This window comes from Mobula hypostoma, chromosome 7, assembly GCF_963921235.1.
Source record: "Mobula hypostoma chromosome 7, sMobHyp1.1, whole genome shotgun sequence".
NCBI lineage: Eukaryota > Metazoa > Chordata > Chondrichthyes > Myliobatiformes > Myliobatidae > Mobula > Mobula hypostoma.
Window position 1 is genome coordinate 34,923,138 of NC_086103.1, and position 27,620 is coordinate 34,950,757.

A 27,620-nucleotide genomic window follows, 5' to 3' on the forward strand; every position below is an offset into this window, starting at 1 on the left:
ACAAGTACAGAACTACGTAGGAAGCTGGGTGACATCAGATGGCAGGTGTGACTTGGACATCAAAAGAAGAATAAGGATGGCAAAAGACACCTTTACGAGAATGAAGAGTATATTGACCAATACTAAACTAGACATGACAACCCGCCTCAGAGTACTGAAATGTTACGTTTATCCAGTTATGTTATATGGCTCAGAATGTTGGACAATATCTAATAACATAAGGAAACGAATTGTAGCAGCAGAGATGTGTTTTTTGAGGAGGATGCAAAGAATATCATGGATGAAATGAATATCTAATGAGGATGTCATGAACAGAGCAAACACAAAAAGAGAAATAATGTATGGGATCATGAAAAGGCAACATAACTTCATTGGACTTGTGATTAGGAAAGAGGAGTTTGAATGCACGGTAATTATGGGGAAGATTGAGAGGAAGAAATCAAGAGGAAGACCAAGAAAAATGATGATGGAGATAGCAGCCAGAGAACTGGAAATGAATACCAATTGACTGATCCACTTGACCTGAAACAGGAGCGTGTGGGCCATGGAAGTCAAAGCTCAAACTGGGCATGGCATCTGATGATGATGGTGATGATGATGATGTAATAATGTGGCTGTTATTTTGTTTTGCAGCCTCATGTGCTACACCTTGCCAGCAGCCTTCTGAAAATCCAAGTGTCAATAACCACTGCTCTCATTTGTCTATCTAGCCTATTATTTCCTCAAAAAATTCCTACAGATTTGTCAGGCACAATTTCCCCTTAAAGAAATCATGCTGACTTAGCCTACACTCTCATATGTTTCCAAGTACCTTGAAACCTCATCCTTAATAATGACTCCAACGTTTTGCCAAGTACTGAAGTCAGGTTAACTAGCGTATAAATTTCTGTCTTTTGCCCCCCTCCTTTCTTGAAGACTGGGGTCATATTTGCAATTTTCCAGTCCTCAGGAACCATTCCAGAATGTAGTGATTCTTCAAAGATGAGTAATAATGCCTCTATGGTCTCTTCAGCAACCTATTTCAGAAGCATGGGGAATAGTACATCTGGACCAGTTGATTTAATTACCTTCATACATTTCAGCTTCCCAAGCACCTTCTCCTTGGTAATAGTAACTGCACTCCCACCCCCGACACTCTCCAATTTCTGGCATGCTGCTGGTGTATTCCACAGTGAAGTCTGACACAAAATACTTAATGAGTTTGGCCAATGTTTTCATGTCCCATATTACGACTTTCCAAGTGTCATATTCCAGTGGTCTGATATCTACTCTTGTCTCTATTTTACTCTTTAAATGTGTGCAAAAGTACTTTTGGTATCCTCTGTCATATTATTGGCTATCTTAACTTATTTAAGAAAGGATGTGCTGATGTTGGAGAGGGTACAGAGAAGATTCACTTAACTTTATATTTCATCTTTCCCCCCTTATTGTTTTTTAGTTTCCTTCCGTTAGTTTTTGAAAGCCTCCTAATTTAGACCATAAGACAAAAGAGCAGGAGTTTGCCATTCGGCCCATCAAGTCTGCTCCACCATTTTATCATGAGCTGATCTATTCTCCCATTTTAGTCCCACTCCCCCGCCTTCTCACCATAACCTTTGATGCCCTGGCTACTCAGATACCTAGCAATCTCTGCCTTAAATACACCCAATGACTTGGTCTCCACTGCCGCCCATGGCAACAAATTCCATAGATTCAGCACCCTCTGGCTAAAAAAATTTCTTCAAATCTCTGTTCTAAATGGGCACCCTTCAATCCTTAAGTCATGCCCTCTTGTTCTAGACTCCCCCATCATGGGAAACAACTTTGCCACATCCACTCTGTCCATACCTTTCAACATTCAAAATGTTTCTATGAGGTCTCCCCTCATTCTTCTAAACTCCAAGGAATACAGTCCAAGAGCGGACAAACGTTCCTCATATGTTAACCCTCTCATTCCCAGAATCATTCTAGTGAATCTTCTCTGTACCCTCTCCAACATCAGCACATCCTTTCTTAAATAAGGAGACCAAAACTGCCCACAGTACTCCAAGTGAGGTCTTACTAGCACCTTATAGAGCTCTAACATCACATCCCTGCTCCTATACTCTATTCCTCTACAAATGAATGCCAACATTGCATTCGCCTTCTTCACCACCGACTCAACCTGGAGGTTAACCTTAAGGGTATCCTGCACGAGGACTCCCAAGTCCCATTGCATCTCAGAACTTTGAATCCTTTCCCCATTTAAATAATAATCTGCCCATTTATTTCTTTTGCCAAAGTGCATAACCATACACTTTCCAACATTGTACTTCATTTGCCACTTCTCTGCCCATTCTTCCAATCTATCCAAGTCTCTCCGCAGACTCTCCGTTTCTTCAGCACTACCGGCCCCTCCACCTATCTTCGTATCATCAGCAAACTTAGCCACAAAGCCATCTATTCCATAATCCAAATCGTTGATGTACAATGTAAAAAGAAGCGGCCCCAACACTGATCCCTGTGGAACACCACTGGTAACCGGCAGCCAACCAGAATAAGATCCCTTTATTCCCACTCTCTGCTTCCTGCCCTATCCACGTATGTGACTTTCCCATAATTCCATGGGCTCTTATCTTGTTAAGCAGCCTTATGTGTGGCACCTTGTCAAGGGCCTTCTGAAAATCCAAATATACAACATCCACTGCATCTCCCTTGTCTAGCCTACTGGTAATTTCCTCAAAAAATTGTCAGGCAGGATTTTCCTTTAAGGAAACCATGCTGAGTTCTGCCTATCTTGTCATATGCCTCCAGGTACTCTGTAACCTCATCCTTGACAATCGACTCCAACAACTTCCCAACCACCGATGTCAAGCTAACAGGTCTATAATTTCCTTTTTGCTTCCTTTCCCCCTTCTTAAATAGCGGAGTGACATTTGCAATCTTCCAGTCCTCCCGAACCGTGCCAGAATCTATCGACTTTTGAAAGATCATCGCTAATGCCTCCACAATCTCCACAGCTACTCCCTTCAGAACATAAGGGTGCATTCCCTCTGGTCCAGGAGATTTATCTACTTTTAGACTATTCAGGTTCCTGAGTACTTTCTCTGTCGTAATTGTGACTGCACACACTTCTTTTCCCTGCCACCCTTGAGTGTCCGATATACTGCTGATGTCTTCCTCAGGGAAGACTGATGCAAAATACTCATTCAGTTCCTCTGCCATCTCCTTATCTCCCATTACAATTTCTCCTGCATCATTTTCTATCGGCCCTACATCTACTCTCACCTGTCTTTTACTCTTTATATACTTGAAAAAGCTTTTAGTATCCTCTTTGATATTATTTGCTAGCTTCCTTTCATAGTTAATCTTTTCCCTCTTAATGACCTTCTTAGTTTCCTTTTGTAAGCTTTTAAAAACTTCCCAATCCTCTGTCTTCCCACTAATTTTTGCTTCCTTGTATGCCCTCTCCTTTGCTTTAACTTTGATTTTGACTTCTCTTGTCAGCCACGGTTGCATCCTTTTTCCATTCAAAAATGTCTTCTTTTTTGGAATATACCTGTCTTGCACCTTCCTCACTTCTTGCATAAACTCCAGCCACTGCTGCTCTGCGTCCTTCCTGCCAGTGCCCCTTTCCAGTTAACTTTGGCCAGTTCCTCTCTCATGCCACTATAATTTCCTTTACTCCACTGAAATACTGACACATCGGATTTTGGCTTCTCTTTATCAAATTTCACAGTGAATTCAATCTTGTTATGATCACTCCTCCTAAGGTTCCTTCAGCTCAATCTCTCTAATCACGTCTGGTTCATTACACAATACCCAATCCAGTACAGCTGATCCCCTAGTGGGCTCAACAACAAGCTGTTCTAAAAAGCCATGTTGCAGACATTCTACAAATTCTCTCTCTTGAGATCCAGTGCCGACCTGATTTTCCCAATCCACTCGCATGTTAAAATCCCCCACAATTATCATAACACTGCCTTCTGACAAGCCTTTTCTATTTCCTGTTGTAATTTGTAGTCCACATCACTGCAGCTGTTTGGAGGCCTGAATATAACTGCCATCAGGGTCCTTTTACCCCTGCAATTTCTTAGCTCAACCCATAAAGACTCTGCACCTTCCGATCCTATGTCACCTCTTTCTAATGATTTGATATCATTTCTTGCCAATAAAGCCACGCCTCCCCCTCTGCCTACCTGCCTATCCTTCCGATACACCGTGTATCCTTGGATGTTCGGCTCCCAGAGACATGCATCCTTTAGCCACATCTCAGTGATGGTCACAATATCATACCTGCCAATCTGTAGCTGTACGACAAGATCATCCACCTTATTCCTTATGCGGCGTGCATTTAAGTATAACACCTTAAGACCAGTATTTGGTACTTTTTGCTTTGATTACACTGCAACTTTATTGCACTGCAACTCATCCCAATGGCTACAAATTTGCCCCATCACTCGCCTGTCTTTCCTGACAACTTTACGGCTCACTATCTTAGATTTATTTCGGATTTCCCCTTCCTCCGCTCTATCATTCCAGTTCCCATCCCTCTGCCAAATTAGTTTAAACCCTCCCTAACAGCTCTATTAAACTAATTTCTAGATTTCCACTAGTTTTTGCTATGTTCCCTCACTTTTGCTTTTATGCCATCTTTGACTTCCCTTGTCAGCCACAATTGCCTCATCTTATCTTTAGAATATTCTTTCTTCTTTTGGATATATCTATCCTGTGCCTTCCAAATCATTCCCAAAAATTTCAGCTGATGTCCCCTACCAATCAACCTTGGCCAGCTCCTCTCTCATGCCTCTGTAGATCCCTTTACTCCACTGTAATACTTAAACATTTGATTGCTTCATCCTATCAAACTGCAGGTGAATTCTATCATATTATGATCACTACTTGATCAGGGTTCCTTTACATTAAGCTCCCTAATAAAATCTAGTTCACTGTCTCATTAAGTTTGTTGAGCTGTGGGATCTTGGAGTCCAGTTCATAGTTCCCTGTAAGTTGCAGCACAGATCGATAGGGTGGTTAAGAAGGCATGTGGTCTGCTTGCTTTTATTAGTTGAGGTATTGAGTTCAAAAGTCAAGAAGTTATGTTGCAGTTTTATAAAAACCCTGGTTAGACTGCATCTGGAATATTGCATATAGTTCTGATTGCCCCATTACAGGAAGGATGTAGAGGCTTTGGATAGTGTGGAAAAGAGATTTCCCAGGTGCTGCCTGGATTACAGGGCATATGCTATAATGAGAGAGTGGACAAACTTTGGTTTGTCTTGAGTTTTGTTTTCCCTTGAGTGGTTGAGGCTGAGGGGAGATCTGATTGAGATTTGTAAGATTGTTGTTAAGTTTTCTAACTCCAAAACATAAAACCTAATTGAAAGGAAAACAAGCAGTGAGGAATGCGAGTCTAACTTCATTTTGACTTTAAGTAAGGCATGTATGTATCACGTGCTGGTGTGATGATGTATGCCATTGATGTACTTTTACATATAACCCATAATGCATTATTTAAATGAACAAGAAGCTTAATCAAACAATATGTTTACAATACCACTCAAATAGTATTTAAATATTAAATATACAACATTACTCTTTGCTTAGCTATAAACTCCAACTCAATATAAAATGCATCTCAACTATATACATAGTACAGTCTGTAGCACAACTACTGTATAGACATCCACAGCAGAGTAGATTTTAAATTGTCCCATTCAGGCCTAAAGATATAATTGTTGTGAATTGTTTTCTTTTTCTTGTGAGATAACATCTTTCCTGACAAGGGAGGTCACTCTGCTAGGCAGCTGAGATTTATTGCTGTAGAAACAAACTCAGTCCTGGGACCTCCTCCGTGCTGGTTGGAAGTGGACCTGACAGCTCTGTAATTCTTTCTTTTCCTTTTCTTGGCTATTCTTATTCGATCTACTTTGATCCTTGCTTCTCTCCTGGTCCCGGCTTCTTTCTCTCTCGTTCTCACTCTGATCTGCAGATCCAATCTCTCTCTTGGTTTCCTCATTCAGAACATCATTTGACGAATCTTCTGTTTTTGTATCTTCATTGATTCTTGTCTTTTTGGCCTTCCATTCATCCAGCATCTTTGCTTACTTCATCGAGCATCTCCATTCTATCCATAAAAACTGAACTTTCCAGAGCCAAACATTTAATTCCGATTCCCATTCCTGTTCTGACATGTCAATCCATAGTCTCCTCTTGTGCCGTAATGAGGATACCCTCAGGGTAGAAGATCAATACCTTATATTCCATCTGGGAAGCCTCCAACCTGATGGCATGAATATTGATTTCACCTTCAATTTAAAAATGTTCTCTCACCCTCCCTTCTTCTTTTTTTCCCAATCAGCCCTCTTATCCCTTCTTAGCAATCTATCACCTCCCTCCGAGCCAACTCCTCCATCCTTTTTCCTTATGGTCCACTCTCCTCTCCTCTCAGATTCCTTCCTCTTGAGACCTTTACCTTTCCAACCCACTTGGCTTCACTAATCACCTTCTTGCTATCCTCCTTCCCCACCCCCATCTTTTTATTCTGATGTCTTCCCTTCTTCCTTTCCAATCCCGAAAAAGGGTCTTGGCCCGAAAAGTGTCAACTGTTCATTCAATTTGATAGATGTTGCCTGACCTGCTGAGTTCCTCCAGGATTTTGTGTGTGTGTACTTTTACAAGCAGCTTTTTGTCTCCCATTTGAAGTTCATGCAGTAATCTTAAAGCATGAAGAGTAGGTTCTGCTTCTTTATATTCACAAAAGCCAAATACTTACAACTTTCTTGAAGTTCTGTGAACTCTCTTCTAGCTTTAAACCAAGCCACATTTTGCAAGTAACTGCCAAATTCACATATCAGAAGCTTTCTCAGATAAGTTGCCTCCCTAAAACTGTTGTAGTCGGACCTCTGCATTCATCACTTTCACAATTCCTCTGAGCAGCATAGTCCTTCCTTGGTCCAATATGCTTTTTAACCAATAGCATGGACTACTACTACTATGTCGACTCAGGTCTAGGGGGCCAGCCGTCAGTTAGGTCAGGGCCTTGCCTTGCTACTGGTACCACGTAGCCCAGTACTACCTGTCTCGGGTCGGGTTGTCAGTGACTCAACTGGTACATCCCCTGGTTAACCAGGGAGGAGGGTGTGTAGGCACCCAGCAGGACTAAAAACAAAACCTGCCAAAGGGTGGATGAACTCCTTGTGAGTCAACGGCTACCTACGGTCTGTGTGAGGAGTGGCGTGCCACACAGTCTTTCGTTTTGCACCTTGTAAGGCATAATAGCACAGAGGTTGACACCAACAATCGTTTTTCCCCAGTTGGACAATGGTTTATGGTGTACAGCATGGAAAGAGTTTTGGCACTATCCAATACCTTTCTTAATTCACTTTCAGTTGACTCCAATGAAGGTGATGTGGCATGAAAATGGTGGATAGGTTGCCAATCAAGTTGTAGTTGTCTCAGCCACTTATGAACCTACAGTGCTGGTCTTCCTGTTTCTACCATACATAAGCCGACTGTACCTTGGTGGTTGTTGTATTTCACTGTTACAAAGGTAACTTTTTCTCCAATATAAGTTCTTAATAGGGTAACTGCAGTATCTTTGAAATGTCATTCAAACTCATTTTGTCAAATGACTGAAACAGCCGAGCTGTGTCCAATTCCATTTTAATTAACTTCTGGTGTAAGCCATATTGTATGTCTCCTCTCGTTTTCACATAGTAAATCTCAAGGCTACTCAGCCTTGTGTAACTCACATCATTATCTGATTTTTCATCAACAGCATGCAGATTAGTGCTCTTTTTGAAACTGCAACTTGATTTCTTTTTATCTTTTTCTTTCCCCTGTACAGTCCATTTATTTTTATCTGCCTGACATGCTCTTTGTATGTGTCCTACTTTGTTGAATTTTCTGCACATTTCATCTTTAATCCTGCATTCGTCTGGTGTATGTGAGCCCCTGCTTCAACAGTAACCCAATGTGCTCAAGCAGGCCAGTTTCTGTTTGGGCATTGCAGTTTTGTTCACACTCACGTTCGTTGCTGACTGCTGCTCAATTACATTTCTGTCTGCTGTTTCCATTGACACTGCTACTTCTACTGCTCATTTAAATATAAGTGTGCTTTAGTTAGAAGCTATTTTGAATGCTTTCTTGAAAGAATCCACAAACTAACCCATCTCTCATGGCATCATTAAGCCCATCACTTTTAGTAACAGACTAAGACAATTGCGTTGCTCCAAAGAGCACTTTATGAGGTCATTCTTACCCTCAGCCATTAGGTTCTATAATGAGTCAACCTATAGCCGGGGAAGTGATGAGCCCCCCTCCTGTTAAACTGTTGGCGGTACCTTATTTTTAATTCTTTCTTACTTCTCTTCTAATATTTGTATATCTGTATATCTGAGCACTTGTAAGGTTAATGTGACACTGTAATTTCCTTTGGGATCAATAAGTATGTTCTTCATCTTCATGTGCCTTGTGCGTCACATGCTTGGGCGATCATGGCTTTCCACGTTAAACAATCCCATGTAGTGTCAATGATATCTCGCACACTTAGATCTGTTAGTTCTTTCACAGTGTCCATATATTTTTTTTTCTTTGCCTTCCTCTTCAATGTTTCCCAGGCATTCTATTTCTCCCTTTCTGATGACGTGGCCCAGGAATTTAAGTTTCCACTCATTTAATGAAAAAGTATCTATCTCTCTAAGAAAGAAAGTATATGCCTTTACATCCAATGCACTTGATATAATTGGTACTTGTTTCTTATTGACTACTTTATTTGCTTTAAAATACTGCATAATCTGTTCAATATACAGATTCTAGTTAACTTTTATGTAATCTAATGTGTCAATCTTTCCAATGTAGCTAGCCATTTCTGCTCTTTTTTAATGCTTATTATCACCAGTACTCACCTGTTAATCCTATGATTTTCTGCCTTCTTTTTAGTTAATCATCTTTCCTTCTGCAAAGAAAATGTTCAGTGCAGCTTTCTAAAAAATCTCAAATGTCTCGCTGCACTTTAAAAAATACAAACATAATTCAAACATCTCACTGCATTTCAATAGGTCGGCAGAGGTTGTGGGTTGGTTTAAAACTTACTCATCACTACTGATGTGCTTTGTAACTCAAAAACATAAAAATTAATTTAAAGTAAAACAAAGAGCTGAGAATGCAAGTTCAACTTCATTTTTTATTTTAAGCAAGGCGCACACTTATCATGTAGTGCCGTGATAATTGACATGTGCCAATTACATATAACCTGCAATGAATTATTTAAACAAACAAGAATGCTTAATCAAATTATATATTTACAATATTACTCAAATATTACTGAAATATTAAATACACAACAATTATGAGAGACATAGAGTAGACAGACAGTATCGTTTTGCCAAGGTTGAAATGTCTAATACCAGAGGGCATCCATTTAGTGTGAGAAGGTGTAAGTTCATAGGAGATGTGAGGGGCAAGTTTTTTACACATTGATGGGTGCCAGGAATGCAGTGCCTGCGGTACTGGTTGAAAAAGATACATTTGCAGACTTTTAAGAGACTTTTAGACAGGTAATTGACTATGAGGGAAATAGAAGGGCATGAATATAGTATAGGTAGTTTTGTTGGCTATCCAGATCCACCTTTTCCCTAGAGGGTACAACTGTGGTCTGCTCTAAAAAGCCAATTAATAGGAATTCTATAAGTTCTTTCTCTTGGGATTCAGCACCAACCTGATTTTCCCAATCTACTTGCATATTGAAATCCCCCATGACTATTGGAACACTTCTCTTTTTACATCCCTTTTCTGACTCCTGTTGTAATTTGTACCCCCACATCTCTATTTGGAGGCATGTACTTATATACAGTAACTCCCATCAGGGTCATTCTGCCCTTCTTAACTCTACCAACAAGAATTTTGCACATTCCAATCCTACGTCACCCCTTTCTAAGGATTTGATTTCATTTTTACCAACAGAGCCACACCATTCCCTCTACATACCTGCTTGTCCTTTTGATACAATGTATATTTTGGATGATAAGCACCCAACTACAATCTTCTTTTAAACAAAACTCGATCATGCCCACAACGTCATACCTGCCAAACTTTAATTGTGCTACAAGATTGGCTAAGTTATTCCATTACTGTATGCACTCAAATATAATTTATCACCCTTTTCAATTTTGCCCCCTTACTACTGGAATTTAAATTCTTACCTTTTCCTAAACTTTTTGCCTTTTAACTTACTCTAAAGTTTTGTAATCTCTCTTGCAATCCCCTTCCCTTTTACTTTATCCTTGATTTTCCTCACTGTTGAACTACCGAACCTACAAGTTAGACCAACCTGTCTCACTGACCGCTAATTTAGACCATAAGACCATAAGACCATAAGACAAAGGAGCAGAAGTAGGCCATTCGGCCCATCGAGTCTGCTCCGCCATTTTATCATGAGCTGATCCATTTTATACTATTTAGTCCCACTGCCCCACCTTCTCACCATAACCTTTGATGCCCTGACTACTCAGATACCTATCAATCTCTGCCTTAAATACACCCAATGACTTGGCCTCCACTGCTGCCCGTGGCAACAAATTCCATAGATTCATCACCCTCTGACTAAAAAAATTTCTTCGCATTTCTGTTCTGAAAGGGCGCCCTTCAATCCTGAAGTCATGCCCTCTCGTACTAGACTCCCTCATCATGGGAAACAACTTTGCCACATCCACTTTGTCCATGCCTTTTAACATTTGAAATGTTTCTATGAGGTCTCCCCTCATTCTTCTAAACTCCAAGGAATACAGTCCAAGAGCGGACAAACGTTCCTCATATGTTAACCCTCTCATTCCCAGAATCATTCTAGTGAATCTTCTCTGTACCCTCTCCAACATCAGCACATCCTTTCTTAAATAAGGAGACCAAAACTGCCCACAGTACTCCAAGTGAGGTCTCACCAGTGCCTTATAGAGCCTCAACATCACATCCCTGCTCCTATACTCTATTCCTCTAGAAATGAATGGCAACATTGCATTCGCCTTCTTCACTACCGACTCAACCTGGAGGTTAACTTTAAGGGAATCCTGTACGAGGACTCCCAAGTCCCGTTGCATCTCAGAACTTTGAATTCTTTCCCCATTTAAATAATAGTCTGCCCATTTATTTTTTCTGCCAAAGTGCATAACCATACACTTTCCAACATTGTACTTCATTTGCCACTTCTCTGCCCATTCTTCCAATCTATCCAAGTCTCTCTGCTGACTCTCCGTTTCTTCAGCACTACTGGCCCCTCCACCTATCATTATATCGTCAGCAAACTTAGCCACAAAGCCATCTATTCCATAATCCAAATCGTTGATGTACAATGTAAAAAGAAGCGGCCCCAACACTGATCCCTGTGGAACACCACTGGTAACCGGCAGCCAACCAGAATAGGATCCCTTTATTCCCACTCTCTGTTTCCTGCCAATCAGCCAACGCTCTATCCACGTATGTAACTTTCCCGTAATTCCATGGGCTCTTATCTTGTTAAGCAGCCTCATGTGTGGCACCTTGTCAAAGGCCTTCTGAAAATCCAAATATACAACATCCACTGCATCTCCCTTGTCTAGCCTACTGGTAATTTCCTCAAAAAATTGTAATAGGTTTGTCAGGCAGGATTTTCCTTTAAGGAATCCATGCTGAGTTCTGCCTATCTTGTCATATGCCTCCAGGTACTCTGTAACCTCATCCTTGACAATCGACTCCAACAACTTCCCAACCACCGACGTCAAGCTAACAGGTCTATAATTTCCTTTTTGCTTCCTTGCCCCCTTCTTAAATAGCGGTGTGACATTTGCAATCTTCCAGTCTTCCGGAACCATGCCAGAATCTATCGACTTTTGAAAGATCATCGCTAATGCCTCCGCAATCTCCACAGCTACTTCCTTCAGAACACGAGGCTGCATTCCATCTGGTCCAGGAGATTTATCGACCTTTAGCCTATTCAGCTTCCTGAGTACTTTCTCTGTCGTAATTGTGACTACGCACACTTCTCTTCCCTGCCACCCTTGAGTGTCCAGTATCCTGCTGTCTTCCTCAGTGAAGACTGATGCAAAATACTTGTTCAGTTCCTCTGCCATCTCCTCATCTCCCATTTTGCTCTATCATCTGCCTACCCTTCCTCACAGTCTCACTGCCCACTGCATCTACTTGTATATCAACGGCTCCAGCCTCTGCCCTATCATTCCAATTTGCATCCCCCGTAAAAAAGTTTAAACCATCTCCAACAGCTCAAGCACACCTGCCCGCAGGATATTGGTCCCCCTTGAGTTCAGGTGCAACTCACCCCAGAAGAGATCGCAGTGATCCAGAAATCTGAAACCATGCACACTGTACCAGTTCCTCAACCATGCATTCATTTGCCAGATAATTCTATTCTTCCCCTCACTGATGCAGGGCAGACTGCAATCCAGCTTTACAGCTTTCTACCTAACTCACTATCTTCTCTCTTTAATGCCTTTTTCTCCCTATGTCATTGGTACCAATATGTACCACAACTTCTGGCTATTCACCCTTCCTCTTCAGAATGCTATGGATGAGATCTGAGATGTCGCTGACCCTGGCATCTGGCTGGCAACATGCTACAAGGATGCCTCTTCCACTTATACAGAATCTCCTGTCTGTTCCTGTAACTATAGAACCCCTTTCACGACCGCATTCCTCTTCTCCCCACTACCTTTCTGAACCACAAAACCAGACTCAGTGCCAGAGATCCTGTTACTGCGGCTTTCCCTGGTAGATCACCCCCCCCCCCACATGCTTATTATTCATGGGAACAGCCGCAGGAGAACTCTGTGCTATCAGCCTATTCCCTTTCCCTCTCCTAATAGACGTCTCCCAGAGTTCCCATATCTCACATGAAGAACACACCACCGGCCCTGGACCCATCTTCAGTGCACTAGTTGAGTATAAATTGACCAAGGAAGATAGAAATTCAATAGAAGCTTACCAGAAATTTATACGTCTCTTCTCGGCCAAGTCTATTGAGCTAAAGCCCTCTAACGCTGGCCCCCTCACACAGTGGCTGTTCAGCTTCGACCTAACTTCTTTTTATTGGCCTTTGCCAATGATTGAAGCCTGCTGACAAAAGTTGTGCTGCTGCTGGAAATTCAGAGACATCCACATACCTCATGTTAGATGTCACCATCGTTATAGAAATCTTGTTAAAACAGAGTGTCCTCAAAGGCAGGAAACACATTGCTTCCATTTAATTATCCAAATACTAAATGGTAGCAGCATTAAAACATTAATATCTTTTCTATCCTTATTAAACTTGTTGCAGAATGCATAGAAGGCATCAGATGAGCATAGACCTGCAACAATAAAAATCCTGATATAAAGACTAAAGAGGAAAGAGTAGCAAAATAGTTAAGTTACAGCAATGGTAATTTAAAAAACTGGAATAACAATACTGAAACATGATTTCAAATATCACCAGGGTAGATTACGTAATTTGGATTTTTCATATCTTGACTCTGTAGTAGAACATAGAACATAGAAATAGAAAACACAGAAAACCTACAGCACAATACAGCCCCTTTGGCCCACAATGCTGTGCCGAACATGTCCTTACCTTAGAAATGACAGAGGGGGGATCTCATTGAAAACTTTCACTTGTTGAAAGGCCTAGACTTGGCAGATGTGAAAAGGATGTTTCCCATGGTTGGGGGGGTCTACGACAAGAGGGCACAGCCTCAGGACAGAGGAATGTCCATCTAAAACAGCGATGCAGAGAAATTTCTTTATCCAGAGGGTGGTGAATTTGTGAAATTGATTACCACAGGCAGCTGTGGAGGCCAGGTCATTGGGTGTATTTAAGGCAGAGTTTGATAGGTTGTTGATTGGACACAGCATCAAAGGTTACGGAGGGAAGGCCAGGAAGCGGGGCTGAGGAGGAGAGAAAAAAGGATCAGCTGTGATTGAATGGCAGAGCAGACTCGATGAGCCAAATTCCCTTATTGTATCTGAATAAATGGAAATGAATTTGGCTGATAGATATTGGAAAGATATGAGGTCAGGCACTTTGAGGCACATAATTGAAAGTGGATCACGTATTAAATGGTGAGAGATTGTGTCACACTGATGTTCAATGGGACTTAGCTGTGCCTGTACATAAGGCACTAGAAACCAACACACAAATTTACCAAGTGCTTAGGACAAAAATTGTGTTGGCATATATGATAAAAGGTGTAGGGTCTTGTTGAGAGATCATCTGGAGAATAATGTGAAATTCTGGACACCCTATCTAAGAAAATACGTAATGATTGTAGAAGGTATATAGCTCAGATTCATTGGGCTCGGTCCAGGCATGTGCTGCATGGGACACTGAGCAAATAAGAAGTGTATTCTCTGGGGTTTAGAAGCTGAGGACCAAGGCATAGTTTCAAAAAAGAAGCTGATTACAGATGGGGGGGTGGTGGGTGAGTGGTTAGGACCAGAAGAAATTTCTTCCCTCAAAAGGAGAGGCACCTATGGAATTTATACCCTGAAAGACTGTAGAGGCACAGTCACTATGGTTCCGTGCACAACAGAGAATGGTAGATCCATAGGCTTTAAGGAAATTGAGGAATAGTTCCAGAAAATGGTGTCAAGATGTATCGGCTGTAATCTTAACGAAGTATAGAGCAGCTCAGAGGAACTATTCTTTTCCAATTTCGTATGTTCATGCATCACCTACTGTTATTGCAGATTTACCTGCCTAGTCGAAATAGCTGAAAAAATTAGAGAACGTTCAAAGCAACACACACAAAATGCTGGGGAACTCGGCAGACCAAGCAGCAGCTGTGGAAAAGAGTAAGACAGTCGATGTTTGGGCCGAGCCTTCATCAAGACTGGAATGGAAGGGTTGGGGAAATAATAGGAAGGTTGGAGAAAATGTAGAAGAAGTACAAGGTGGCTGGTGATAGGTGAAACCAGGAGCAGGGTAGGGGTGAAGTAAAGATCTGGGAAGACCTTTGGTGAAATAGGTAAAAGGGAATAGATAGAAGGGGATATCTGAAAGGCGAGAATACAAGACCATGGAAGAAAGGAAAGTGGGAGGAGCATCAGAGGAGGTGATGGACAGGTAAGGAGAGAAGGTGCGAAGTGTAAATAGGAATAGGAATGGTGAAGGAGAGGACCGGGTACAATTATCAGAATTCGAGAAATCGATGTTCATGCAATCAGATTGGAGGCTACCCAGGCGGAAAATAAGATGTTGTTCCTTCAACCTGAGTGTTGCCTCTTCCGGTCAGTAGAGAAGGAATGGACTGACATGTCGGAATGGAAATCGGAAGTAGAATTGAAACGAGTGGACACCTGAAAATCCCGCTTCTTGTGCTCGACGATATGGCCTCCCAATTTATGTCGCGTCTCAACAATACCCAGGAGGGCACAACGAAAGCAGCAGATGCAGTAGATGACCCCAACAAACTCGCAGATGAAGTGCCCCCTCCCCTGGAAGGACAGTTTGGGGCCCTGATGATAGTGGGGGAGGAGGTGTAGGGGCAGGTGTGGCACTTGTTCCGCTTGCAAGGGTAAATCCGGGAAGGAGATCAGTGGGGAGTGAAGAGTGGATAAGAGAGTTGTGATCCCTGTGAAAAGCTGAAACTTGGATGGGGGGGGGGAAATTTGCTTGGTGGTGGGATCTCGTTGGAGACAGCGGCAGGTATGGAGAATTATGTGCTGCATGCTGAGGCTTGTGGGGTGGTGGGTGATGACAAGTGGAATTCTATCCCTAGTGCGGCGGTGGGAAGATGACATAAGCGCAGATGTGCGCGAAAAGGAAGAGGTGCGGGTGATGGTAGAGGAAGAGATGCCCCTTTCTTTGAAGAAGGAGGACGTCTCAGTCATTCTGGAATGAAAAGCCTCATCTTGAAAGCAGATGTTGTGGAGACGGAGAGCGACCGAGAAGAGGGAATGGCATTTGGGAAGAGATATAGTCCAGATAACTGTGAGAGTCACCTGGTTTATAAAAGATATCAGTAGATGGACTGCCTCCAGAGATGGATTCAGAGAGATCGAGAAAGGGGAGAGAGGTGTCAGCAATGTACCAAGTAAATCTGAGGGCAAGGTGGAACCTGGAGCAAAGTGGATGAAATTGACGAGTTCAGCATGGGTACATGAAGCCTCACCAATGCGGCCATCAATGTAGCGTAGGAAAATTGGGGAGCGATGGTGGTGTAGGCGTGGAACATGGACTATTCCACTTAGCCGATGAAAAGGCATACATAGCTTGGACCCATGCGAATGCTCATGGATACACCGTGGGTTTATTTGAAAGAAGTAGAGAACGCTCGTTGTCTTTTTTTTTCCACCCTATGTCTTCCTGTCCAAGCCTCCTTTAAATCTGCCACGGCAGTAGCCCAGCACTTGCTTCTGCAATTGCCTCTCACGAATAACACCAGCCCGCCACCGGCATGAAGCAGACCTAAGTTAAAATTTTCTCCCAAGTTTTAGAATCACCCACAATTTTAAACCAAGTTCAAAGCTAGAAATTTAAATCAGTTCGTTCAAAACTTGAACGTGGAGAAACGAGTTCGGAGCCTGTCATCAAATTCGGAATTCTGACCTTTGTAGAAACAAAGCAAGGATAGATTATACCATGCCCAAAGCTAGCTGAGAGGGAAAAAAAATTGCAGATTCATTAATTCGTGATGATTAAAAGCAAAACAACAGAGGCTGGAACTCTAAACCAAAAACAAAAAAAAAACTGGAAGTACTCAGCAGGTCGCTCAACTGTGTGGAGAGAAACGGTCAACAAAGTTCTTCACTGACCCTGAATTTAAAAAAAAAACTTGTTTCCTTATGTGTGTGTTTAAATAAAATAAGACAAAATTGCTTTATTTGTCACATGTACATCAAAAACATACAGTGAAATGCATTGTTTTGGTCAAATCCGGAAAGCACCCAGATTGTATTAAGACAGCTGAATTTATCACAATAGGCTTTACAAAGTATTCTCGGGCTAACCACTGCGGGTACAAGCACAAACCTCGGAGACGATAGTGGAGATGTACTGCTCCTTACTGTACTCCCATCCATCCAGACACGGTTCCTGTTCGATCTCAGACATGTTGAGGAAATCGGGGTCGGGGAACGTTTCCGAAAGGTTCATTATCACGTCCAGCCGGTACCGACTGCACTTGCTGCGCTGCTGTTCGGCGCCTTGTAGAGGGATGGTCTTGTTCCTCCATGCTTCGCTGAGGTTGAGATTCTCGGGAATTAAGCAGTGATGTTCTGGGATATCTCCGACGAAAATTATGCTTAATCCGGTGAAACCATTCGGAATGACGCTGACACTCAGAAGGGAGAAGAGGAGTTTCTGATGTGGTCCCCAGCCTCCCAAGAAAGCGGTAACTTCATCGTAATCCCGCATGTTAGCGGCAGCCACAGCGCAGACAGCGACTTTCTTCCCGAAGCTTGGAACGTTAACCGGTGGTGGGCGGACCAGCAGCACCAGAGCCGTATTCTTACTAAGCGATGATATGTCTCTTTGCTTCAGTAATTCACTCGTCATTCAGCCTAACGACTAGTAATAGTTATTTGTAGTACGCAACAAAACGTTAAACACAAGTCTATTTTGTTTCGCCGGGATCTTTTTATCACATCTTAGTGACAGGAATGCCGCGGGAAATCAATGCCATCACTATATGCAGATTTAACTGCAGTGCAAACTCAACACAAGCCACTACTTCATATCATAGTTTGGGATATGAGCACCATCATGGTAAAGAAAGTCAAAATCTGTGAACGGGTCACCCATTGACAGTCAGTGTGCGCAAATGACCATTTTAACCTGAGAAGTTCCAGAAAATTCTGTTCCACCACTGAAGTCCAATGGGGATAAGGCGGGAACAGGGTACTGATTGTGGATGATCAGCCATGATCACAGTGAATGGCGGTGCTGGCTCGAAGGGTCGAATAGCCTACTCCTGCACCTACTGTCTATTGTCTATTGTCCACATGGATTCCAGAGATGGGATGGAATTCTAGTTAATTCTAGTTACCCCATTGTAGGAAGGGTGTGAAGGATTTGGATAAATTACAAAGAGGTTTAGCTAAATGCTTCCTTTTTCAGAGAACATGTGCCATAGGGAGAGGTTGGACAAACGTGTGTTGTTTTCTCTGGAGCAGCAGATTAGACAATGAACACAGACAGAGTCAACAGGTTTGGAATGTCTGATACCAGTGAGTATGCATTTAAGGTGAGAGAGGATAAGTTCGAAGGAGAGGTGTGCTACAATTTTTTTAAGGAGGTGTGAGTGTTTCGCTGTGAGGTAAATATAACAGAGGTGTTTGAAAAGCTCTTACATCCTGTTGTTGCATGAATGTGCAGGAAATGGAAGAATATGGGCATTGATTAGGCAAAAGAGATTAGTCCAGTGAGGCATTTGATTGTTAATTTAATTAGTTTGACACAACATTGCCTGTTCCTGTGCTGTGCTCTTCCATGTTCTATTACATGAATGTCAAAGTCAAAGAACATTTGTTATCAAAGTATATATAAATTACACAACCTTGGGATTCATCTGCTTACAGGCAGCCACAAAGCAAGAAACTCAAAAGAACCCAATTTTTAAAAACGCACAAAGAGGAAAAACACACAGGTCATGCAAGTAATTAGAGCAAGCAACTGCATTCTGTACGTACAAGTCATCTGATCTGTTGGGGGGAAAACGGAGGAAAATAGAATTCTGTTCAGAGCGGAGTAACATAATACATTTGGGGAGTTACAGCAAAGCACAAGACAACCGATAATAAATGGAAGGTTATCAAGTGAAGTAAAGAAACTTGAAGTATACATCCAGAGAGTTTTAAGTGTGGCATCATTAAAATGTTGGTTAAAAAAGTAAAATGGGATATTTTCCTTTATTAGTCAAATTATTGTTCCCTCCCCCTCCCCTCTTCTTCATTTCCCCATTCTGGCCTCTTACCTCTTCTCCTCAACTAACTATCTCCTCTACTGATGCCCCTCCTCCTTTGCTTTCTCCGATGATCCACTCTCCACTTCTATCAGATTCTTTCTTCTTTAGCCCTTTGGCTTTTCCATTTATCACCTTCCAGCTTTTTACTTCATCCCACCCACCTGGCTTCACCTATCACCTTCTAGCATGTCCTCTTTCCCCTCCCCCCCCCGCCAATCTGGCATCCGAAATGTCAACCATTTATTCATTTCCATAGATGCTGCCTGACCTGCAGAATTCCTCCAGCATTTCGTGTGTGTTGTTCTTAATACAGATCGTTTCTCGCTGATTTGCATTAGATCACTAATTCTGTTTCTCTATCTGCCAATGCTAATTGATCTGCTGAGTATTTCCAGCATTTACCATTCAATTTGATATATTGTGCTGATGACAATATTTGAAATAATTTCCGATTTTAATCCCATAACCCAGTTTTTTGTTCAGATAGATGTACATTCAACTTTGGAGCTTGGATTCCATTCTTTTAACAGGAAGTACATTCCATATCCTGCTCCTTATTGTCTAACAAAACTCCTCAATGATTTAGAATACAGACATTAATCCCCCTTATGTTATATCTCCTACATAACCGTGACATGATTCCAGATTCCTCAGGGACTGACAAAATGTTCCCTTGGACCCAAATGCAGAAATTGCCAGGGCCCTAGCAGAGATATTTAAAACATCCTTAGCAACAGGAGAGGTACCAGAGGATTGGTGGATAGCCAGTGTTGTTCCACTGTTTAAAAAAGGCCCTGAACCGAAACCAGGAAATTATAAGCTAGTGTGTCTTACACAGTGAACAGTAAGGCATTGATGAGTGTGATCTGGGCATACAGGTCCATAATTCTTTCAAAGTGGTGTCACAGGTAGATAGGAAAGAAACTTATCACATTGGCTTTCATAAATCATTGTAATGAGTACAGAAGATGGAATGTTATGTTGAAGTTGTATAAGATGTTGAGTCCTAATGTGGGGTACTGTGCGCGGTTTTGGTCACCTATCTACAGGAAAGATGTAAACAAGCTTGAATGAGTGCAGAGAAAATTTGCAAGGATGTTGCCAGGTCTGAAGGACCTAAGTTATAAGGAAAGATTGAATAGATTAGGACTGTATTCTTCAGAATGTAGAAGATTGAGAGGACATTTGATAAAGGTATATAAAATTGTGAGGGGTATAGTTATGGTAAATGCAAGCAGACGTTTTCCACTGAGGTTGGGTGGGACTACAACCGGAAGTCATGGGTTAAAGGTAAAAGGTGAGAAGTTTAAGGGGAACATGAGGGGAAACTTCTTCACTCAGAGGGTTGTGGAATGAGCTGCCTGCACAAGTGGTGCATTCAAGCTCTGTATCAACGTTTAAGAGAAGTCTAGATAGGTATATGGATAATAAGTGTATGGAGTGCTATGGTGCTGGTGCAGGTTGATGAGAGTAGGCAGTTTAAGTGATTTCAGCATGGACTAGATGGGCTGATGGGCCTGTTTCTGGGCTGTACTTCTCTCTGACTCAAATGAATGATGCTAGAACATGACTTAGTAGCTGAGGCTTGACCTGCGATTAATAAAGTATTTGAGTGCTTTCTTTGTTTTGAACTTAATAATGCCATTTAAAAACAAGAGTTTCATTTGCACTTTGATATCTACTTTTCAATCAAGAAGAGCAAGATTTAAAATCTTATGATTTTGCATCGATGGAACTTTCATCCTATCAAATCAGTGACCATAGACTATAATTCTTTTTATATTGTGTTGTACAGTTTATCACTTCAGAACTAATAAAATTAAATTAAAATTCAATTATTTATTTTATTAAATTGGTTGCTTTCTCAATTCATTTTAGTTGCTGACACAGTACATGTCCTTCTGATGTATTCTAACCTGCTCATTACTTACATTATGGCCAAATCATTATCATCTGCAAATTTTAAGATTTTATTCAGATTCAGATTTATTTATCATATGGACATTGAAATATACAGTGAAATGTGTAATTTGTGTTTAAAAACCAACACACCTAGCGTTGTTGTGGGGCAGCCTGAGGTGTCACCACACATTCCGGTGCTAACATAGCAAGTCAAATTTACAGAGAAAAGCCTGCACATCTTAATTCTATGTGGAGCTTAGTGGTAATTCAGTGGTTTTAAAAGGGTGCCACTCTATCCTGAGGCTGTGATTAATAAAGTATTTGAGTGCTTTCATTGTTTTGAATCTAATAATGCCAGTTAAAAACAAGAGTTTCCTTTGCACTTTGATATCTGGGAAAATTCCTTTCCACATCTACTCTGTCTAGGCCTTTCAACATTTGACAGGTTTCATGAGATCCCCCCCCCCCCCCATCATTCCAAATTCCAATGAGTACAAACCTAGAGCCACCAAATGTTGCTAGTATGATAACCCTTTCATTCCTGGAATCATTCTTATGAACCTCCTCTGAACCTTCTCCAAAGCCAGCTCATGTTTTCTAAGATGAAGGGCCCAAAACTGTTCACAATACTCAAGGTGAGTCCTCACCAGTGCCTCATACAGCCTCAGCATCACTTTTTTGCTCTTGTATTCTAGACCTCTTGAAATGAATGCTAACATGGCATTTGCCTTCCTCACCACCAACTCAGCCTGCAAGCTTACTTTCAGGGTGTTCTGCACAAGGACACCCAAGTCCTCTGCATCTCAGATTTTTGGATTTTCTCCCCATTTAGGAAATAGTTCACACATTTATTTCTGCTACCAAAGTGCATGACCATGGATTTTCCAACATTGCATTTCACTTGCCACTTTCTTACCCATTCTCCTAATCTGTCAAAGTCCTTCTGCATCCTACCTGTTTCCTCAACATTACCTGCCCCCCACCAATCTTTGTATCATCTGCAAAATCTGATGAAGTAGTCACCGCTAAAACCCTAACCCTAAAACCAACTGTAATGAAAACCAATTTCCCCCAGGATCAATAAAGTATGGCTATGACTATGACTGGTATATATTTATTAGTAAGTGTGCAGTGCTGTATGCAACTGCTTATCCAGTTTTCTAGGTTTGGGAGGAAAATTGTTATGTTTGGGACAATGGTGCTACAGGTTGCATTCAATGTGCTTATCACATTCTCACCAAACTTGGAAATCCTCTGCCTGATTAATTTCTTCAAAGATTTTGGTGAGTCTCAAATTATGTGGCTGTTTTTGTCCTTGGTGTGTTGTTATGTTATTCAGTTAAATTTGTATATTTTGAGGAGCTCTCCTGTCAAATTTGTAATCGCTAGAGATTGCAGTCCCATTAACTTCACCTGGCCTTGTTTGACAAAGCTGCCTCCTCTGGAACCTGTCTAGTAAATCTTCACTGCACTCGCTCTTTGGCAACTACATCCTTTCTTAGATGAGGAGACCAAGAATTGTACACCGTATACAAGAATGGCCTCACCAAGGCCTAATACAATTTCAGTATGACTTGCTTGCTCCTGTATTCAAATTCCTGTCATAAATTTAACATAAAATTCTTGTCATAAAATCACATCATTTGCCCTTTCAATTGCATGTGGCAGATTCATTTGTACAACAATAACTAATCTCTCAATATTTTATTAATATTATCCTTTTCCACCCAGTAGATAACCCCATATTTTCCACATTATGTTCAATTCACTATGTTTTCATTCACTGATTGAACTTGCCCACGTCCTTTGTATCTTTCTTTATACTTGAAATCGTACCTAGTTTAGTACTGATAACAAAAATGCAAATATTACATCTAGTCCTCTCAGCTAAATAACTGATATGAATTAAATGAAGCTTGGTACACATCGCAGAAAAGGATAATAATCGTTATCCAAATGACATACATAGAACATACAACATAGAACACGGAAGAGTACAGCACAGTTCAGGTCATACAATCCTACAGTCATTGAAGTTTTACCAGCATTTTAACATATTCTAAGATCAACCTAACACTTCCCTTCTCCATTTTTCTACCAACCACGTGCCTAAGCGTCTCTTAAATGCTCCTAATATATCTGCTTCTATCACCACCCCGCCAGCACATTCCATGCACTGTGTGAAGAACTTACTTCACATAACCCCCCAATACTTTCTTCGAATCTCTTTTTTCATCTGAGGAAAGACATTCTTGCCATAGAGGGAGTACAAAGAAGGTTCACCAGATTGATTCCTGGGATGGCAGGACTTTCATATGAAGAAAGACTGGATCGACTAGGCTTATACTCGCTGGAATTTAGAAGATTGAGGGGGGATCTTATTGAAACGTATAAAATTCTAAAGGGATTGGACAGGCTAGATGCAGGAAGATTGTTCCTGATGTTGGGGAAGTCCAGAATGAGGGGTCACAGTTTAAGGATAAAGGAGAAGCCTTTTAGGACCGAGATGAGGAAAAACTTCTTCACACAGAGAGCGTTGAACCTGTGGAATTCTCTGCCACAGAAAAATTTGAGGCCAGTTCATTGGCTATATTTAAGAGGGAGTTAGATATGGCCCTTGTGGCTAAAGGGATCAGGGGGTATGTAGAGAAAGCAGGTATACGGTTCTGAGTTGCATGATCAGCCATGATCGTACTGAATGGCGGTGCAGGCTCGAAGGGCTCAATGGCCACCTCCTGCACCTATTTTCTATGTTTCTATGTTAAAATTATGCAACATACACACAAAATGCTGGAGAAACTCAGCAGGTCAGACAGTATTTATGGAAAAGATTAACAGTTGACATTTCAGGCCAAGACACTTCATCAGGACTGATGAGTACTGAGGAAAGGTCTTGGCCCAAAACATCATCAGTGCTCTTTTCTATCGATACTTCCTGACTAGCTGACGTCCTCCAGCACTTTTTATGTGTTGCCTGGATTTCCAACATTTGCAGATTTTCTCATCGTCACGTTAAAGTTATGCCCCCTCTTATCCATTATCCATTTCTGCCCTGGAAAAATGGCTCTGTTTATATACTCAATCTGTGCCTCTTATCATCTTCTACACGTCAACAGGTCACAAGAGAGAAAAGCCTTAGCCACTCAACCTACCATCATTAGCTCTAATCTTGGCAGCATCCTGGTAAATATCCTCTGCACCCTCTGCTGTAATCAAATGTTTTTATCCATTTAATAAAACATTAGTTAAATTTCTTAATTTTTTGAAGATTTAAATTGTACTCTCGCCGACAATTTTTAACGTATTTATAACAAGCTTGTATTTTTCACAATATATTGTATTTGTCTCCACCTACTGGTGGTAATGAGGCATAGCAACTACATACGTGTTTATCACCTTTTCATTTTTTGTTGCCTGATTGTTAGCACATGACACACATGTTGTGCTGGTGTTTCTTTCAATTGGCCCTTCGCTCATCTCAGGAATGTGGTTTTAACTCAGTATAAAAGTGTCAGTCTCTGCAAAAGTCACCATCTTGTCTTTGTTCTTAGGATCTTGCTTTTGCCTTTTCCAGAGGTTCCTTTCTTTAGTTCCATATGCTTTGCATCTGTTCCTTTGCTTAAACGTTAAATGAATAATCATAAAGCAGCAAGTTCTCACTCATTCGTGGACTCCTAAATGAACCTGTGGATCAAAAAAAGAATCACCAGATCTCCGACGACTCTCAAAAGCTTCCACGTCCTTATTATAATGAGGTGACCATAACTAAACACATTATTCCAACTGCGGTCTAACCAGGGTTTCATAGAGTCGCAAAATTACCTCATGGCTCTTGAACTCAATCCCACAACTAATGAAGGCCAATACCTTAATATATCTCCTTCCAACTCGCACAGCAACTTTAATAGAACTCGAGATTTTGATCCAAAGGTTCCTCTGTTTCTCCATACTAAAAATTCTGTTATTAACCTTGTATTCTGCCTTTAAATTCAACCTTCCAAAGTGAATCACTTTTTCTGGGTTGAAATCCATCTTTCGCTTTTCAGCCCATCTCTGCATCCTGTCAATGTCCTATTGCAATCTACAACAGCACTCCACAGAATCCACAATTCTACCAAACTTTGTAATCACAGTAACCTACCCTTCAATCTCCTTGTCCAAGTCATTTATAAACATTACCAAGTGCAAGGGTCCCAGAACAGATCCCTGTGGAACACCATTGGACCATTCTGACCTCCAGGCAGAACATTCTCCATCTACTACCATCCTCTGCCTTTGATAGGAAAACCAATAATAAATCCACACAGCAAAGTTTCTCTGGATCCCATGCCTGACTTCCTGAATCGGTGTTCAGGATTGATTGGAAAGAACGGATTAAACTAAAGCAGGGGCAAGCAGATCAGTCATTTTTTTGGAGCAACCATCGTTGGATTGGCAGAGTTAGAGTGGAGATTTTGAGGCTTCAGTTCTTCAAGGCTTCTGCAAGGAAACACCGCAATCAGAGGAGACAAAAAAAGCTCTAGGTAGAGTTTCCCCCCTTTACATTTGTTCAGTTGGAGTAGTAGAGATGCCAGACAGGATAGTGCAGTGCCCCCCTTGCCGGATATGGGAAGGCAGGAGGATCTCCAGTGTCCCTGACAGCTACATTTGTGGGAAGTGCATCCAGCTGCAGCTTCTAACAGTCCATGTTAAGGAATTGGAGCTGGATCTGGATGAACTACAGATCATTTAGGAGACTGAGGGGATGATAGATAGGACATATATAGAGATAGTTACACCCAAGGTGCAGTACCCAGGAAACTGAGTGATAGTCAGCAAGGGGAAAGGGGTTAAACAGACAGTGCAGAGTATCCCTGTGGCCATCCCCCTCAACAACAGGTATATCACTTTATATACTATTGGGGGAGATAATCGATTAACAGCAGTCAAGTCTCTGGCTCTATGACTCAAAAAGGAAGGGGGGAAATGAGGCGAGCTGTGGTGATGGTGGATTCGTTAGGTAGGGGAACAGAAAAGAGGTTCTGTTAATGAAAACATGGTTCCTGGATCAGCACATGGAATTATGATAGTGTAGCCATTAGTGAGACTAGGTTGTGTCACGTAACCAGTCACAATGAATATCAATCGAGTCAGGTTATGTTAAAACAACCAAACATTTATTAAACACAGATAAACAATAAAAAAAACGAAAACCTTAACCAAAGTTAACCACTATGCGGCTGTTCAACAAATCGTCACTCAGTACTGATTCTTAAAGCGATAAAGGCAAAAACAGTTCTTAAAGCGGTAAAGTCAAATACAGTTCTTAAACTGGTGAATTTGAAAGTCCAACAGATTTATACATTCAATTGGGAGAGACTTCCCTGGAGAAGGATTTCTTCATAGACGCGACTTTCCTGCTGGTTCTGTCCTAAGGATTCACAATGAAGGAAATAAACGGCTTAAAACAACTGACCTTAATTTCTAGAGAGCAAATCCTGCATGAACTACCTTTCTCTTTTGGCAGGAGTTATCTTCGATGCAGGTCACTACTTCTTCAAACGAAGACTCAATAAGGTCGATCCTTTATTACACTGCCGAACATTCCCGACTTCTCTTAGTCCTTCAGGTCCTGTACTTCAATTAAGTCTTCACTCTCCAATACTACTGAAAAGGTACATCAACAAATCTGGCAGAAATTGCCAGTCCAGCACTACTGTACCTTGCAATAGAATGTAACACTCCATTGTAAAAATGAAACTGTGTCATAAAACAAATACGCAACAGAACAGAGACACTGATGAACGTTCTAGCTGGAAAACTAACTGCGTCACCAAAGGTCTTCCCTTTTATACCCATGGTGAACATGTCATCACGTGACCTCACATCGGTGGGAAAATTACATCAGGTGACCTCCAAAAGACCATTACATCATTCTCACAAGAAAGTCACAAGATCTCCTTGAGGTATGTAACAGTTGCAAAAGGGCCGGGACTCGCAGCTCAATACTCCAGGGTTCTGTGTTTTAAACACAACAGAGCAAAAGGGATTAAAGAAAGAAAGGTGGCATTATTAGTTGGGGAAATTGTCACAGCAGTGCTCAGTTAGGACAGACTAGAGGACTCAACTAGGGAGGCATTATGGGTGGAACTGAGAAATAAGCAAGGCATGACCATGTTAATGTGTCTATACTACAGGCCACCCAACAGTCTGAGGGTTTTAGAGGAACAAATTTGTAGAGAGATCACAGACTGTTGCAAGAAACATAAGGTTGTTATAGTAGGTGATTTTAGCTTTCCACATATTGTATTGACTGGGACTCCCATACTGTAAAAGGAATAAATGGGATAGAGATTGTCAAATGTGTTCAGGGAAGTTTTCTTAATCAGTACGTAGAAGATCCAACGGGAGTCCCATTCTTGATCTGCTATCTGAGAATGAGACAGGGCAGGTGACAAAAGTTTGGAAGGGAAACATTTTGCATCTAGTGATCACAATGCCATTCATTTCTTAGTAAATATGGAAAAAAGATAGTCTGGTCCGCAGATTGAGATTCTAAATTGGAGAAAGGCCGGTGTTGATTGTATCCCAAATGATCTGGCAAGTGTGGATTAGGACAGGCTGTTTTCTCACAAAGGTGTACATGGTAAGTGGGGGACCTTCAAAAGTGAAAATTTGAGAGTACAAAGCTTGTATGTGCCTGTCAGAATAAAAGGTAAAGATAACAGGTGTAGGGAATTTTGGTTTTCACGAGATATTGAGGCCTTGGTTAAGAAAAAAAAAAGGTGTATAGCAGATATAAACAGGTAGGAACAAATGAGGTTCTTATGCAGGATAAGAAATGCAAGAAAG

At 41.4% G+C, this 27,620-nt stretch overlaps 1 protein-coding gene across 3 annotated transcripts in view; it reads right to left on the bottom strand.

Annotated features, from left to right (window-relative positions):
* The window catches only part of LOC134348884 (organic cation/carnitine transporter 2-like), a 47,367-nt gene extending 29,977 nt beyond the window's left edge, over positions 1-17,390 (bottom strand). For 2 of the 3 annotated variants that reach the window (XM_063052674.1, XM_063052673.1), the window contains exon 1: positions 16,955-17,390. In XM_063052674.1, the coding sequence (XP_062908744.1) occupies positions 16,955-17,338 (384 nt within the window). In that variant the 5' untranslated portion in view covers positions 17,339-17,390. The remainder of the gene's footprint in view (positions 1-16,954) is intronic. The other variant, XM_063052675.1, reaches the window with a different exon arrangement.
* Between the last annotated feature and the right edge of the window lie 10,230 nt (positions 17,391-27,620).